We start from the raw sequence: 15,297 nt of genomic DNA on the forward strand, positions 1-15,297 counted from the left end.
TAATTATTTCAAAATGTTTATTATTCGAATAAACAAACTATTTACTTTCAAACATACAACTTACAAAAGTACATTAAATTAGATACAACAAAAATACATCTTGAGATTGAAAACTTTTACAAATCGATTAACATTAACCTAAAATGAAAGAACTCTTTAAAAAAAATAACTATGGTAGTTATTTCATCTTAATAAAGTAGGTATTATTTACTAATAATGTTAAGTCGAATGAAAATTGAATTGAAAGTAATGTTAAATTTGGTAACTATTACAAAATAAAAATACCAATTTCTCCGAAGAAAAAAGTGCAAAATACGAACGCTTTTGATAAAGAACTAGCATTCGAATCAAAGTGTTATAGGTACAAATTATCATTTGTGCAAAAATTAAACGTAAAAAAATCATAATACAAAAAAAAGCGACCATGTCTTGAAAATGCAAAGAAAAGCTTGAAAAAGCTTTGTAAAAGAAAAGTATAATGGCACTAAGGAAAATATACACATTTGTGTATTCGAGTTGAGAAAACCTACTAATTCTACGAAACGAAATTTTGCTACCTACAAATACATTTATATCGATCATAAAAATCTGTTTTGTTATTTTTATACTCGTAACTTGAGAATAACGACCAATGAAACCTTCTATTGCTAAGATTTCGATAAATTTGCATACGTACGATTTTCCTTTGGTGTATGTAGGTAGAAATAAAGTATTCCGGGGACATTATAGAAATATTTGAAGAACGTAAATGATCCATAGTGTCAAATGGTGTCAATATATCAGATGAGCCTGGCAAAGCGCAAATTTACGTAGATACTGGTGCATTTGCTCAAGGAACAAAACAAGCATAAAAAATTAATTAGTATAAAAAAAGCTCATTTTGTTTAGCAACATACAAAATATAATAGCTCATCAATAGGATAAAATTACTTCCGTCGACTATTAATAAATTTAACAAAACGATACTTTTTCTCATGATTGAAATCTAATTGGTTAGTGAAAAATATATCAAGGAACTAAACAAATGTTTAAAAAAAATTATCTCCTCAAAACGAGATTCAATATCATTACAAACTTTCGAGCATGAACAGTAGAGGTAAACCCGATCTATTTCAGTCTTATATTCGATTTTAGACTCGATTAAATTTATATACTTTTCTTTAGTGTTACAATACAAACAATCTAATCCTACCTATTCTATTTGATTGCTTAAATACGAAGTAAAAACGATCACAAATACGATTTGCTGATACAGTTCATGACAAACTAAACGAGGAAAAAAAATGAAAGCTAACACATTTTTAGCAATTTAAAAAAAATGTTCAAGTAATAAAAAGCAAGCGTAAAAATTAAACTAAAATTACACACTTTAAATGGGAACACAGTTATTAAAAAAAAAAAGAAATGAATTTATTCAAAAGCAGCAGCTCGTATATCGTCGAATGTCATCGACGAATCAATATTTGTATACGTTCGGGCGATTATAATTACAAGGAATGTTAAAACAATAATATCGTCAATAAAGCCGATCAAACCGAACACGTTCTCGGGGATTATATCGGTAGACAGTAAAACGTAAAAAGGAGCGAATAGTAAGGCCGCTACGACATGGCATTTCAATCGAAAAACTAATCCTCGATGAAATGCTGAAAACGATCCCATCAAATGACGAATGATCACTGGCACGTCACGTAACCTATTCAAGAACTAAACACGACAAAAATTGATTAAATTTCAAAATAAAAATTCACGATTTTGATGACATCATATAATTCTTTACCGGAATTCGATTCCCCGCTCTTGAATTGTAAGTTGTTACAGATCTGTGAATTGATCTATGTAGGTCACTGTTGCTGTGACGAAAATCATTGGAAGGTAAAAATAGTACTCGACACTGTAGGGAAAAAATTGATTTTAAAAATAACAATCCGTGATTCATAGTTGAATTAAATCTAGACGAAAACGATTCTACTAACTTCTTGACGACAAAATGGACATTTAATTGGAACTGAGTTATGTTCGATTAAGTTCATAGCGCATATTCCTGAGACAAATGAACAGAATTACAATCAAATGTTGTTAGCAGTTTTTAGTAGGTCAAAAAATAACTTACCACAAAAACAATGCCCACAAACCGAAGTAATCGGAAATTCGCAGTCATCATTCAAACAAACACAGCAACCAGTATTGAAAACTCGTATATCCAAAGCTTGATCTAGATTGAAAAAAAAAAGATACAGATACGAGTCAACGATATAATATATGAGAAAACAATGATTAGCTCACTTTGCTCATTATCAGATTCGGTTTCATCAGAAACTTGCTCTTCTATAGTGACATGGCTTCTTCCGAATAAACTCTTCAAGTATGACCAAAAGTATTTAAGATTCCTACAATAAATGGTAAATGAAGTGATCTATACTGCATTAAGATGAATAAATAATCCACGATAGGTTGAACACTAACCTCAGAGAAGTAAAGCTGAAGCCATTTGTGAACAATATTGCGAAGAATATGCAAACGTATACGACGAGGAACGCCAGAAGTTCATTTCCAACACCATCCATGAAATACTCCATCTCCGATATAGTGTTGAAATCTTCACGTCCGAATATAAATCTCTGTGAATTGTTGAATAGAATTGAAATTAAGGCATATTTTAAGCTAACAATTCAAAATATGTAAGCACACATTTATTGTTGTAAAATGTAAGACAAGATTTTAGGAATTAGGTAATGATTGTACACTATCTGCTATGAAGTTCAAGACGTATTAAATCAGGAATGAGAAGACGAGAAGTAAGATATTTATTCTTGAATTAGCTGATGAGTAACCTGAATACTACACAGCTGATCTAAAACGTATTGTTTCATTTAGAGATAGAACTTTCGTCCCAGAGAATCATTAGTTGGTAGTTTAGATATAATCGGAGAAAATGCGTACAATTTATTGTAATATTAATCTAAAAGTATAATGGAAACTTACTTCAAAACTGCATTTTTCTACATCGCAAATAGCCAAATTCCAAATTCTACAGCATTTGATAAATCCACATAACTTTTGATTATCTGAACGACAGCTTCAAGAACGATGGTCAACGCTCGAACTTGGGCTCAATTCGAACGAGACTGCACGAACGGTTAACAAAAATAAACAATATTCTTTCGTTCTTTTTTTTTGATTTCGATAGTTTCCTTCCAGTCATTGATTGTTGATCGTTATCTTTTACATTTTTCATTCCATCCTTGATCCTTGCGGGATCCTTGGAAAGTTGGAATTTTCTTCTCAATTTTGAAACTCTCCGTTCGTTTCGTTGTGTAATAAAATAAAAAAAAATGTTGTGATGTTATCATTTTTGATGAGAAAAGTTTAATTCGAGAAGAACTTTTGTCAGAACGTCTGAAGAAAAGAAATTGAAGTTGAGTTAATTATTATTTTGTTCGTGAATTTAAAAATGCCGGTAACCAAAAACAACAAACTAATTCAAATTATCAATTACCGTGTCCGTGTTATCTTACTGGACGGCAGAACGTTCATCGGAACGTTCAAGGCGTTCGATAAGTATATGAATATTATACTTTCGGAGTGCGATGAATATCGAAAATATCGAAATAAAGGCGATGCGCCACCCAGAGAAGAGAAACGAGTCCTCGGTTTTGTATTGTTAAGAGGAGACAGCGTTGTCACCATCACAACAGAAGGACCGCCGCCACCCGATGAAAATCTCCCCAGATTGCCGTTGCCAGGCTCAATGCCCGGTCCTGGAGCAGGACATCCTGCCGGTAGAGGTATACCTCCAGCTCCTATGCCGATGGTCCCAGGTATGGCCCATGGAGCCTATCCAGGCTTAGGTGCGCCGAATATGCAAATGATGCGCCCAACTTAGTGGAATTCCATCATTGTCTTAAGTCAATGTAAAATCAAGTTGTATGTTTCACGTGGTTATGTATTATATTTTCTCTCGTATTCAATAAATTTGTATATTTTTGAAGTATTTTATTAATGATTTATTGTATTCTGTTTTGTCTCTTCGACAGCTCGAATTAGGCGAGAACTCAATAGCTATGTTAAGAACTGAATTTGGAAGTATTTTTCGGATCGAAATACCGGTAGTTTTGAGTGTTTGAGAACTTGTTTACCATTTGTTTCATGCGAAGAATATGGTTCCGATTTTACTAAGGAAATGAAATTCTTGTCGATTATTTTCGTAATGTCTCCACAAACCCCTGCGATGGTTTTCCGGCGACTTTATTCGATAGTTCAGAATCAGAAGGTTGATTCTCATTTCATTTTATAATTTTCGAATAAAACGTTGAAAATAATATGCACTGCAGCGACGAAATCAGAAATGAGGCATGAGCTACCGGAGCTACGTCCGGCGTCCGGCGTCGAATGAAATCAGAAATGGTCTTCGAGATCATTGCTTGTCTCTTTTTTTTGCATCATGAGTGAAATTGAAAGAATCGACGAAAGATGGTAGCACGTAACTTTTTTCGTCTCCTATCGACGAATACGTGAAAAGATAGGTAATGTTATCACAGATGCGTTCTCAAGTCAAAACAAAATGGCGTTTTCACCTCCATAATCTGTGAATGTTTGTTGTTTAATCTGTATACATTTTTTTGTTGTATTGAGTGTGTACGTGAAAATTCTTCTGATTAAATATAAAAAATTGATTAATAATAATGTATAAGTGTACTGTAAAGTATTTTAAACTGAATTTTCTAGTTGCACTATTGTAATAAGTTTGCCCAATGTTTTATCGCTGAGCCCCAGACCTCAAATCCGAATAGAACAGTTTTATCAGTTTGAGCAAAATCGCCAAAAATGTCTGAGGTTTGTTTAATTAAATAGTCATTATTTCATTTTTCTCGATGTTTTACTTACGAATTATCTATCAAGAAAGTTCCTCGAATTGAAAATAATAATAAACCTATCGTGTAACGATAGATCAACATCGTATCAGCTTTAACACAGTTATGATTTTATCATCTAAATAAACTACATCCATCATTTTATTGAGCCTATATTTCTTTTCTAAGTGTATTTAAAATTCCTCCTCAGATCTACGATATCAGCTTTATCCTAATTATTGCTCATTTTGATCTGTTTCAGGTTATCAAAGGTGATAGTTCAAGCTCAGGTTTGTGTTTCACTTCCGTAGTTTCAAAATGATCGAATTTTGATCTGGAATTTCATCTGCTGAAATGTAAAATTGAATACTTAATAGTTATTTTGATAATAGATGAATCTCTGGAAATGGACCGAGATTTCACTCCTACGGCTGATATGCTCGTTCATGAGTTCGACGACGAGGCTACGCTCGACGAAGAAGAAGAAATCGAACCGCTGGATTCGCAGTTACTAGAATTAGCTGATCTTCAAAGGGTAAATTGATTCATTTTTAAAAAATACAAAATCGTGTACGAGGTTAATACACGCTATTGATGTTTTGACAGGAAAGAGATATGCCTTTGGAGGAATTACTTAATATGTACGGATACAATTTCGACGAATGTGCTCCGGAAATACTAAATGTCGAAGGTGACGTTTCTCAAAGTTCAACAAATTTAAACGAAGCATCTGTACCTGAAGCTAATCATAATTCTGAAGACGGTGACGAAGACGAACCTCCTAAAAAACGTTCAAAAATTCGATACCTAAGAGATAATCACCCTTCCGATTCAAGTGCGTAGTTTTTTCTCAATTATTTTTCGTTTGATTAATTCGCTCAACTTATAAGAGAGATTTTAATGGCGATAATACCGTTGAATTTGCAGATAGTGAAGAGGATATGGACGAAGATGACGACTATTTATTCAATATAGAGGACGAAGAAAAGGTTTGTAACCTAGTTTTTTTTTAGTGTACGAGTACGTGCTGCTTTGAAAATGCCTAAATTCGAACATCATTTCAGTGCGTGAGAATAGGTGTCGAATTTCAAGCTATTGTACCTGAAGGCCTGTGTAAATATGACGATGCTTTACCGTATGAAAATGAAGATAAATTACTATGGGATCCAAAAAAATTACCAGAAGAGGAAGTTGAAAAATACTTGAGTAAAGTTCGAGAACTTAAATTTTTGAATAAAAAAAACGATTGTAAAAAGAATGATGCAAAAAAATTTAGCGTTGTGATTCGAGAAAGAAAAAGAAATCGACCGTACGATTCTGTCGCCGTTAAAGATGATGAACAGGTAATTGCATAATTTTATCGAATTCATTTTCTTTTATTCGAAATTCCATATCGATTGTATTTCTTTAGGCATTATACTTACTGCTGCAATGCGGTTTCAATGTTGAAGAAGCTTTAAGACGTCAACGTTTAAATGTTATTCCACAAACAAATATGAGTTTATGGTCTGAAGATGAATGTACTCATTTTGAAAGCGGGTTGTATTCTTTTGGCAAAGACTTCCATCAAATTCAATTACATAAAGTAAGATTTTTATCGTAAATAATTCGTTTTCACCGAATATTGTCTCGAAATTTCAATTTTTTTCTGCTACTATGTAGGTTCGTACGCGATCTGTCGAAGAATTAGTTCAGTTTTATTATTATTGGAAGAAATCAGAAAGACACGACGTGTTCGTTAGTAATTTCAGAATGGAGAAAAAGAAATACAACATGCATCCTGAGATAACGTAAGTATTGAAAAATTAAACCAAGCAACTCCGATGAACGGTTTTAATCATGTGTAATTTCGTAGGGATTTCATGGAAAAGTGTAACGACGAACCAGAAATTGAAGAACAACCTGATTCCAACGGTGAAACTGTTGACGCGAATAGTAGCTGCAACAATGGTGATTTTTTATTTAATACTGGCCCCGGTGGCAGTCGTCCTATTAGACATTTAATGGACGATGATCTGCGATCTGAAGATAGCGTCACGTTACTAAGAGGTAAAAACGCGGTCACTTCTTAGAATTCGTAGATCGGCTACAATCTGCGATCAGTGTCGTATTACCTGAAATATCTCTTAATTGTTTTTCTTTTAAAAAAACCATTTGGTGAAATTTTGCTGAAAGCGTTAATGAAATGGTCGTTGATTTTTCCAACGGAATCATGTGATGTACGGCAATTTATCGAGTGCATTTAAATTATTTTTTAATTTTTTAAACTTTTTTTTTTCATTTTATATTTTAAACTATCAACGTAAGGTAAATGACAAAAATGTCGTACAGAAACCCAATGATCGAACCACTCAACTTTTCGTTTTTTGTTTTTAATTCATCGTTATTTAATGTTTTTATTCACTCATCTGGTTTAATTGTGTGTTTTTTTCATCGTGTGTTCTATGAGCAAATCTGGTTTTAATTGTTATGTTTATTTTTCATTATTTATTGTTTTGTTTCATTTTATGTCGGGTGCAGCGAGAGTAATAATGATGATTTTAGTTATTCTATGTACTAAAACGTACACGATTAATTGTGAATTTCGAACGTATCTTTGTTCGAAGATGAATATTGTTTAAAATTGAAACCATGAAATGCTCATTTGTTCAAATTATCGCCAAGTTTATTTATGCTTAAGGTGAATTTTAAAATCATGTTGTCTGTATTCTTAATGTGTATTGACTTGTTGAAATACATTCAATTGTCAAAATACCATTTTCGGATAAGTAAAATAAGAATCTTGAATTTTTCAAAAGTTGATCTTTTAAACTTATCGTGTTTAAAGAATAAGTAGGTTTTCTTTCTATCGACTAAAGTGTAGAAAATCTTTTTGCAAAATGGCATAGGTACGAAAGAAATTTGATTTTACTAGTCTGGTGAATTTTAAATCGCTTGAATTATGTTTTAATCAACCATACGTTACATTTTTCAAAATACAGAAATTCGAATGTTCTCTCAAATTGAAAAAAAATCCTTCGCTACTGAAAATTTTCCAGACTGCTGTGATTTGATTTGGTTTATTTTGTTAATACCTTTGAAAAAATGTTGCATTATTACAATTTGATTGTAGATATTTATTTTAAACTCAAGTACAATTTAATTGTTCCTTATAACCTAGAGTAATATAAGACATGTACTTTTTTATTTACCGATAGGGCCTGCAAGGATTCTGTTATTACTGCGAATTTCATCAACTTATTTATTTGTGGTCTTTACTTTCATTTATAAATCATGTCGTGTATTAATTGTGTCTCTATTTTTTTTCTACTTTAAGTACATGTGCCTTTGATTAAGTATTTATACACTACAATTTTAATGTGTAATTTTAGTTTTGTGATTTAATTTTTAATTGTATCGCGTAAATGCTTCCGTTTAGCGATCTGATTACGAGTACGGATATTGAAGGCGTCTATGTTGCGTGAGTAATATTGGGGGGTATGCTGTTTGAGTGTTATTAAAGAGTAAAAATACCGTCCACAACTCCCGGTGAACTCTCAAGTGATTAACGCGTTCAGATATCTGAAGATTTTTAAGCTTAATTTTATCCTCTAACTTATTGCGATATAATTTTTAATTTATTTATTGTTGTTGGTGACTGTGTCTCCTGATTTATGTTGAAATTTCATATAACTCGTGATTTTATTTATTTGTTTGTAACTTGCTGACAATCTAGTATAATGTTTTTCTTTTTTTTTTACTACTGATTCAGTCTTTAAAGAACGTAATACATTTTAGCTCATTAAATTGTCTAAATACAGTTACCTACCTAATCGTTTAGAAAAAGTGTAAAATTATTGTTCTGATGGTATTGACGGAATGTGTAAATACAGTTTTCAAATTTTACGATCGGTTTCAATTTTTATTATTTGAGGAAGGATTGGTGTTGCTGACCGAAGAATAAGATTTATGGGTCTCTTGACTTCCAACTGTGAGATGCTCTGCTCAATTATAATGATAGCAGAGAAGCATGCCAGCAGTGGAATCAACTCATCAAGTGGTGTAGGTGTCGATAAGCTAATGAAGTCATTTAACTGCTGTAAAAATGACAATTTTTAAATGAATTATCATTTCGGCGTCTTGAGATACGATTTGAATAATCAGACCCTATGTGGAATGAAGAAATGATGAATTCAACTGAATCTGCTGAATAGATAGATAATGCTATACATACCTAATGAGAATGAGACTATTCCTGACTTATCTGGATGATCATCAAAGACTAGAGAAATTGGCATGTAGAGATTTCAGATTTTTGTCCTAAGAATTTCGTGATGAGAATACTATCTAGTTATTTTTAAACTGATGAATGGCAACAGCCTTCTCAATTATTCTGCGTTAGAAAAATACCAGCCTAAGCTATGCTACGCTCATCGCTAATCTAATCTCTGAAAAGTGATTTCCATGTCCGGTATTTCTTTCTGATGATTCGAAATGAATTTTGGAATTGGAAACTATCCCTATTCAGAAATAAATTCATTTCTTCGTTCATTAAATTATCGAATAAAAACAAGAGTCAAAAACCCATATTTGAATTACCGATTAGATTTAAACAATTTTTCGAATATTTAAAGGAAGCATACAATATCATTTCCCAGTACATATAATTAAACCGTTCGTTTTTCAATTCCATAATTCTTATTTCGTACATCGTTTTGGTAAAATTTGAAATTAAGAATTGTTAACGGTTGGCACAAGTCATCGTACCTATTCTGTTATACTCTCCTTGAGCATTGAACCCTTCAGAAGTATGTCTGGTAGACTAGTTAGAACAAGACCAAAAATTGAAAAAGAATCCACTAGCCCAATCAACCGTTAAATTCAAAATCACGAACTTCGAACACCCTCTTCACCCTGCTACACCTCCGCCGACACCCGAAGAAATTGGCAGACAGCGCGTCGCCAATATGGGGGATATGGCTCGTGCCACTGATAGGTCAGTCACACCACCCACCACAAATATGCACATGCTACCGACACCGTCCTTCGACGAACACTTGTCTGTACTTTTTTACCTGTTTCCGATTCAAATCTTAACGGATAATTTATTCATTTGAAGAAGTTTGATGCTGTATGTCTGACGAAGACCTTTGTCTTACCATTATTTAAGAGTAAATTCATGGCTTAAAAGTATTCTTTGTTGCATTTAATATTTGACGCGGTGATCTATCGGTATTTTTTAACGATTCGTGTTTTTTGACGAAAGTTTTATACAATTTTTTTAAAAACACTTCGAGACGTTACTTGAACCACGAGTTGATCGAGTAAGTACCAAATAATATTGCATTAAAATGTCGTCCAAGCATTCGTACCATGGAAACTTGCAAGAAAGATTGCGTAATCTTTCGATTAGAACGAATTGTCCGACAAGACAAGAAAATGGCCAAAGGTACTTGGGTCCGCCGGTAAATTGGATCGAGAAAGCGCCCACCAACGCCGAAATATTCATTTCCAAACTCCCAGCCGATTGTTACGAAGATGAAATTTACGACTTTTGTTGCCGCGTGGGTAAAATTTATCTGATCAGGTTGATGATAAATTTCGAAAATGAGAACCGAGGATTTTGTTTCGTCACGTTTTCGTCGGCTAAGGAAGCCGAAGAAGCGGTCGTTTTACTACCCCAGAACCCGCTACGTAAAGGACATTACGTACACGCTGAGATTAGCTTCAATAACTGCACGTTGAAAATGTACGGATTGGATTTTCGTTGGAATGATGAAAACTTGGAACAAGTAAGCATGTTCGTTGATTTGCTCGTTGTGTGATTAGAATATGTGGTGCTGATTGTGTGATATTTGCTTAGGAAATTCGTACGAATACTAAAGATGTGGTGAATGTGACCATTAAACGAAATATGGCTCAGAGAACGTTGATGGCCACGTTGTACTTTGATACACATCAGAAAGCGGCTATAGCTCGTCGTAAACTTAGCCAAATCGCCAACTCGAGATGGGGTCAGAATGTGAAAGTATTCTTGTGGAGTAAGAAGCTGCAGAACAAAGGATCGATGAAACAGGTTAGTTTTGTTTACTCGAGCAACTTTTGTGATAAGTGGTGATAAGTTTCATGAAAAAGAACGGTTTTAACGTAGATTTCTTTGCAGGATTCTCCAAACGAGAAAAATTATTCGCCCAGGAAGAAATCTTCGGAAAGATACGACGACGAATTGTCTACGAAAGATTCCAGAAACGATTTCGATACTCCTTTCATTCCTCTCGGACCGAACGAAGATTACAAATCTCCTTCTAAAGTAAGCATCGTTATAGTAATCAATTACGTCTCTTGTTACGCTCCATGAGTATTCTCAATCATTGATATATTTGTGCTTCTTACAGAGTTTTACACCGGAAAACTTGTCGCCATTCCCGGACTTCTCTTCGCCTTGGTCTAATCAGTCTCTTTTCTCGTCATCTAAACAATACAACGATTTCGACGACAAATACCAAACCAGCGAATTATTCCCGAAACCGGACAACGTATTTGATTTCAACAACAATAAATTTTCGTCGATGAATCATTTCAAGAAAATGGACGCCTCCGTTGGAACTTTTGATGGGCCGAATTTCGAATTGTTTTCATCTTGCGAAAGTACTCACACGTTTGGCTCGGCATTCGGTACTCCGCCGTCGAGCTCGTATTGTACTCAAGTGACCAACGATAGTCCTATGAGTTCCTTGTTCCCATTTTCCAACGAAAGCTCTCCTGGTGGATGTTCCAATTCCAACGGTTCGGATACCGATTTTTACTCCATCTATGGTACGTCATCTTGGAATAATGACAACGATCGTCAATTCGCCAAGTCGTATTTCAACGATACTTACGAAAGTAACCAATTTACAAGCTCGCTTTACCCGAATGTTCCTGAAAAACAAATAGAAACAATACTTCAAGAAGCTTTAGAAGCTTTAGTTTTGAACAAATGTGATGAGAACGATCATCACCAGTTTTTCTTGTAAAGAACCAGTCAGCGTTTTTGTTTGTATTGTTTATTTAAATTTGTTGCTCGTTCGTAAGTTATTTATATACTATAAGTTTATTTACGGTGCCATATTTTCTTTTATATTTTTTAATTATTTATTTATTTATTCAAAACTATTTATTTTCGGATACGCTTTCTCAATTTTTTTTTTTGAAACGTACCATTATTAATATATTATAAGTTATTAATGAAGATAATAATCTTCATTACTTTTTCCTATATTTCATAAGCTCGTTTATTTATTGAATCCATTCTCTTTATATTTTAAATTCATTTTTAATAGCTTCTTAAATGATATTTTCTCCAACTTGTAGTTGATATGTTTAAAATTTGATAGAAATTTTGTATTTATGCTGCAAACTTTATTTTTAAAATATGTTTTAATAGTGTTTTTTCCACCGCACTATTACTGAGATATTTTATCGTCATCAATTTTTTAAATAACCATATTTTTAATCTGGTTATTATCATCAATTTTTCTACAAATTTTATTTCTAAAGATGCTTTGAGAATTCAGTCAACTCGTACACATTAAAGTTAATATGTAATATTTCTAATCTAGAAATTGAATCGAATCGGATATCTCTTGTATCGTGATATTGCTTATTTCGTAAATCGTTCTTATAATAATTGTATTTAAATCGTACGAAATCGTTTTGATATTGGTATTTTTGTAATAATACGAAAAGCCCTTATTGACTAAATGCTCAAAAGGATTCTCCAATTAAGTAAAAATTATTCAAACTTACGAGAAGCATCATCTATATAGCGACTGATAAAATTGTATAGTACAAATTCGTTTCTTTAAGGTTATTTCGTGTTAATTTGTATTTAAGGATGCTTTAAGCATTATTTTTGTACGTTTTTGTCGTTTTTATACTTATTATTAATTAATCAAATATAATTTGATTTTGTTGCATCTATTTTTTTTTTTTGGCGTTTTTAATTGATGTTGACGATTTTACGGATGATAACCTGCGGGTTTATTCCTTAAACTCGTTTGCTGTATGAACTGAAAGATCGAAGGGAACTTTTTCAAAAGCTAAATACTTAGATCGAAGTTGAACATGAATTGATGTCGAAGCACATCAAGATGATTACAAGCTGAAGCTCATCATATTCATATTCCCAATATTGAATTTGGAAATTTATGTCTGGAATAAGATGATGAATTTTTATCACTCACCAAAAATAAACAAAATAGGAATACTTGAGTAGGTTTCTTTATTACCAAACTTGAATTAACCTAAGTATAAAATTAAACACTAGAACAAAATCATTTGAGAACACAATGAAAAACAATTAGGTAGATTTAAACTTGAATCATTTTCTTCAAATGCTAAGGCTTACGTAGTCGTCGTTTCCGAGGAACTCTTCGATAATTGAGAATCTGTCGACACGAAAGGTCCATTCACCTCGTCGAATAAATGAGGATGCGCTATAATTGTATTTTTCCACGACTCGGTTAACATTATATTAGCAGGATGCGTTTTGATATAAAATATAACTTGTTTTTTCAGTCGTTCAGCTCGATATAAATCAGCGAGCACTAAAAAATCAGTGGCGTTTTTCGCTGATAAATCCCGCACCATAATTTCTTCGCAAAGAAGTTTTAGACTATCGACATTATATTTCTCAGCTGCTACAAGTAAATCACGTGCCATCCTCAGATCTGAGATTTTATCGGAATACAAGAACCGTAAAAATTCTTCAAATACTTCAGGATTTATGTCCGATATCTTTACCTCGTTGAGTTGATTTTCCAACATGTTGTGTTTGAACATAGCTGCGAAAACAGGACTACGCGCCGATAGAATGAGTTTATGAGCACCGAAATTCTTTCCATCCAATGAAAATTTTACATCAATTGAATCTTGACTATGCAATAAATGTTCCATACTCGTTGAGAGATTATTGTCGTTGATCGTGGATTGTATTCCATGCCAATGCACTGTTTCGGTAGTGGTACTGTTTACAACATAGAATTTCGCTTCGCAAAGAACTGTCAACGTGTCTTCGGGTAATCTTTCTTTGCCCAGAGTTGGATTTGGATTCAGCAATACTGCTTTTGAAATGAATGTGGGATATCCCCAACGAGAATCACGACCCTTCGAAGTATTATTTTCAAAAATTTTAGAATACCGAAGAGTGGATACTTCATTTCGTTCACCATCTAATAAACAGAATTTCGCTTTAACTAATACATCAACGGTATTTTCCCTATCAAGATGTAAGTATAATCCGAAATAGTCGCCACAGTCGGGCTTCGTGTTTTTGATTTCCAATTCCAAGTACCACTTATACTCAGGATGTGTAGAAACACTGAATGCTGTCGACTTCAGAACTTCACTTACAGAGCAATGGAATTGTTGAAAATGTTTGATTGTCCATAAATGAGAGAATTTCCCATATTTGACATCAACGAGACAGTGATTATCCACAATGGAGGTTTCTGTTTTGGAATTAGATGCGGATGGAAGGTGTTGATTTTGGCTCATCGCTGAAGTACATCAGTGTAATGATAATACCTCTCTAACACTGTAAAAAGAAGAAATTATGTTAGAATTCCAATTATCAAAGTCGCTGAATTTCTTCTGCAGAGACAGTATGATAACAACTTGGCTAAGTACTAATTTACTTCTCAAAGGAAATACTTACATGAAATAAGAATTGAATAAACCGTGCAATCCACTCTAAAATGATCACTTCTGTTTCTTGGTCTTGACTCTTGATTGATGATTCTTGAGAGTTGAGATGAATCACTCAAATCACTGAATAGTGAATACTTATCACTTGAAATTTTCAATCAGCTGTCTATACAGCTGTCCAAAGAGCTCGCATCGCATATCACTCACCCACGACGCATGCGCAATCAGCGTACAGAAACACTCAAAACACTAAACAGTCAAAACAGGTTTTTGCAGGAATATGTAGATGCGCAACAGTGAAAGACAAAACGTAATTAGGTTTTATTAGGCCTTTATTTTTTTGATTGAATAATTCTCCATTTTTTTTATTAATGAAAGGACGAAGCATCTCTGACAACTCAGATGAGATTGTAGTCTCGGTTTTTGAGAATATTTTTGCCAATTTTGAGATATTTCATCTTTCATGTACCATCCTCTCAGTCGTTTTTGAATTTTTGATATTTACTACGATTTGCTAGATATGTAATTATCTTTCATTTTTGCTGATTTTCATAAATTTGTATGCAAATTTATGACCGCTTTTCATCTTCCTTTCATAATTCTGTTCAGTGTTCACATTGGGTTTGTTTCTTTACACGGATTTTGGCAGATTGAAAATATACTAGAATCTGCTAGGGTACCAAGCAGCTTTTAAAAATGGATTTTGGATTCTACTGAGTTTACTTGGAGAGAGAAGACTGTAAGATTTTGAAAGTTCGTAGTTGGAATCTATAGTGTT

At 33.3% G+C, this 15,297-nt stretch overlaps 5 protein-coding genes across 6 annotated transcripts; 3 read left to right on the forward strand and 2 right to left on the reverse strand.

Annotated features, from left to right (window-relative positions):
• LOC135836318 (E3 ubiquitin-protein ligase RNF170-like) lies at positions 1 to 3,142 on the reverse strand. Its single transcript, XM_065351083.1, has 7 exons — positions 2,986 to 3,142; positions 2,467 to 2,621; positions 2,287 to 2,390; positions 2,114 to 2,215; positions 1,977 to 2,044; positions 1,781 to 1,894; positions 1 to 1,707 (listed from the first exon to the last, which is right to left on the reverse strand). Exons 2-7 carry the CDS (start codon positions 2,577 to 2,579, stop codon positions 1,411 to 1,413), a joined length of 798 nt encoding a protein of 265 aa, XP_065207155.1. The 5' UTR covers positions 2,580 to 2,621; positions 2,986 to 3,142; the 3' UTR covers positions 1 to 1,410.
• A 91-nt stretch (positions 3,143 to 3,233) lies between these two features.
• SmB (small ribonucleoprotein particle protein SmB) lies at positions 3,234 to 3,994 on the forward strand. The gene has a single exon (XM_065351084.1). The coding sequence runs from the start codon at positions 3,455 to 3,457 to the stop codon at positions 3,884 to 3,886; it is 432 nt and encodes a 143-aa protein (XP_065207156.1). The 5' UTR covers positions 3,234 to 3,454; the 3' UTR covers positions 3,887 to 3,994.
• Positions 3,995 to 4,118: 124 nt separating this feature from the next.
• Positions 4,119 to 8,738, forward strand: LOC135836317 (mesoderm induction early response protein 1-like). The gene is made up of 9 exons (XM_065351082.1): positions 4,119 to 4,836; positions 5,116 to 5,143; positions 5,246 to 5,388; positions 5,460 to 5,688; positions 5,781 to 5,842; positions 5,918 to 6,196; positions 6,265 to 6,438; positions 6,516 to 6,643; positions 6,709 to 8,738. The coding sequence occupies exons 1-9, from the start codon at positions 4,828 to 4,830 to the stop codon at positions 6,923 to 6,925; spliced, it is 1,269 nt and encodes a 422-aa protein (XP_065207154.1). The 5' UTR covers positions 4,119 to 4,827; the 3' UTR covers positions 6,926 to 8,738.
• A 776-nt stretch (positions 8,739 to 9,514) lies between these two features.
• Positions 9,515 to 12,790, forward strand: LOC135836320 (uncharacterized). The gene is made up of 4 exons (XM_065351085.1): positions 9,515 to 10,624; positions 10,696 to 10,908; positions 10,996 to 11,142; positions 11,228 to 12,790. Exons 1-4 carry the CDS (start codon positions 10,184 to 10,186, stop codon positions 11,846 to 11,848), a joined length of 1,422 nt encoding a protein of 473 aa, XP_065207157.1. The 5' UTR covers positions 9,515 to 10,183; the 3' UTR covers positions 11,849 to 12,790.
• A 288-nt stretch (positions 12,791 to 13,078) lies between these two features.
• Positions 13,079 to 14,737, reverse strand: LOC135836332 (protein roadkill-like). 2 transcript variants are annotated; one of them, XM_065351111.1, is made up of 3 exons: positions 14,530 to 14,737; positions 14,226 to 14,409; positions 13,079 to 14,044 (listed from the first exon to the last, which is right to left on the reverse strand). In XM_065351111.1, the coding sequence occupies exons 2-3, from the start codon at positions 14,260 to 14,262 to the stop codon at positions 13,218 to 13,220; spliced, it is 864 nt and encodes a 287-aa protein (XP_065207183.1). In that variant the 5' UTR covers positions 14,263 to 14,409; positions 14,530 to 14,737; the 3' UTR covers positions 13,079 to 13,217. The 2 variants fall into 2 exon arrangements, with proteins under 2 accessions (XP_065207183.1, XP_065207182.1); XM_065351110.1 differs by having other exon boundaries at positions 13,079 to 14,409.
• Positions 14,738 to 15,297: the final 560 nt, after the last annotated feature.

This window comes from Planococcus citri, chromosome 2 (genome assembly GCF_950023065.1).
Source record: "Planococcus citri chromosome 2, ihPlaCitr1.1, whole genome shotgun sequence".
NCBI classification, from domain to species: Eukaryota; Metazoa; Arthropoda; class Insecta; order Hemiptera; family Pseudococcidae; genus Planococcus; species Planococcus citri.

What these genes read in the sequence shown, in the direction of transcription:
- LOC135836318 (XM_065351083.1), bottom strand. Translation starts at nt 2,579, where the DNA reads ATGGAGTATTTCATGGATGGTGTTGGAAATGAACTTCTGGCGTTCCTC. An exon ending in CGAATCTGATAATGAGCAAA is followed by an intron (nt 2,216 to 2,286) that starts GTGAGCTAATCA and finishes TTTTCAATCTAG; the next exon opens with ATCAAGCTTTGGATATACGA. An exon ending in GAGCGGGGAATCGAATTCCG is followed by an intron (nt 1,708 to 1,780) that starts GTAAAGAATTAT and finishes TGTCGTGTTTAG; the next exon opens with TTCTTGAATAGGTTACGTGA.
- SmB (XM_065351084.1), top strand. Translation starts at nt 3,455, where the DNA reads ATGCCGGTAACCAAAAACAACAAACTAATTCAAATTATCAATTACCGT.
- LOC135836317 (XM_065351082.1), top strand. An exon ending in AATTAGCTGATCTTCAAAGG is followed by an intron (nt 5,389 to 5,459) that starts GTAAATTGATTC and finishes ATGTTTTGACAG; the next exon opens with GAAAGAGATATGCCTTTGGA. An exon ending in ATCAAATTCAATTACATAAA is followed by an intron (nt 6,439 to 6,515) that starts GTAAGATTTTTA and finishes GCTACTATGTAG; the next exon opens with GTTCGTACGCGATCTGTCGA.
- LOC135836320 (XM_065351085.1), top strand. Translation starts at nt 10,184, where the DNA reads ATGTCGTCCAAGCATTCGTACCATGGAAACTTGCAAGAAAGATTGCGT. An exon ending in ATGATGAAAACTTGGAACAA is followed by an intron (nt 10,625 to 10,695) that starts GTAAGCATGTTC and finishes ATATTTGCTTAG; the next exon opens with GAAATTCGTACGAATACTAA. An exon ending in ACAAAGGATCGATGAAACAG is followed by an intron (nt 10,909 to 10,995) that starts GTTAGTTTTGTT and finishes ATTTCTTTGCAG; the next exon opens with GATTCTCCAAACGAGAAAAA.
- LOC135836332 (XM_065351110.1), bottom strand. Translation starts at nt 14,369, where the DNA reads ATGAGCCAAAATCAACACCTTCCATCCGCATCTAATTCCAAAACAGAA.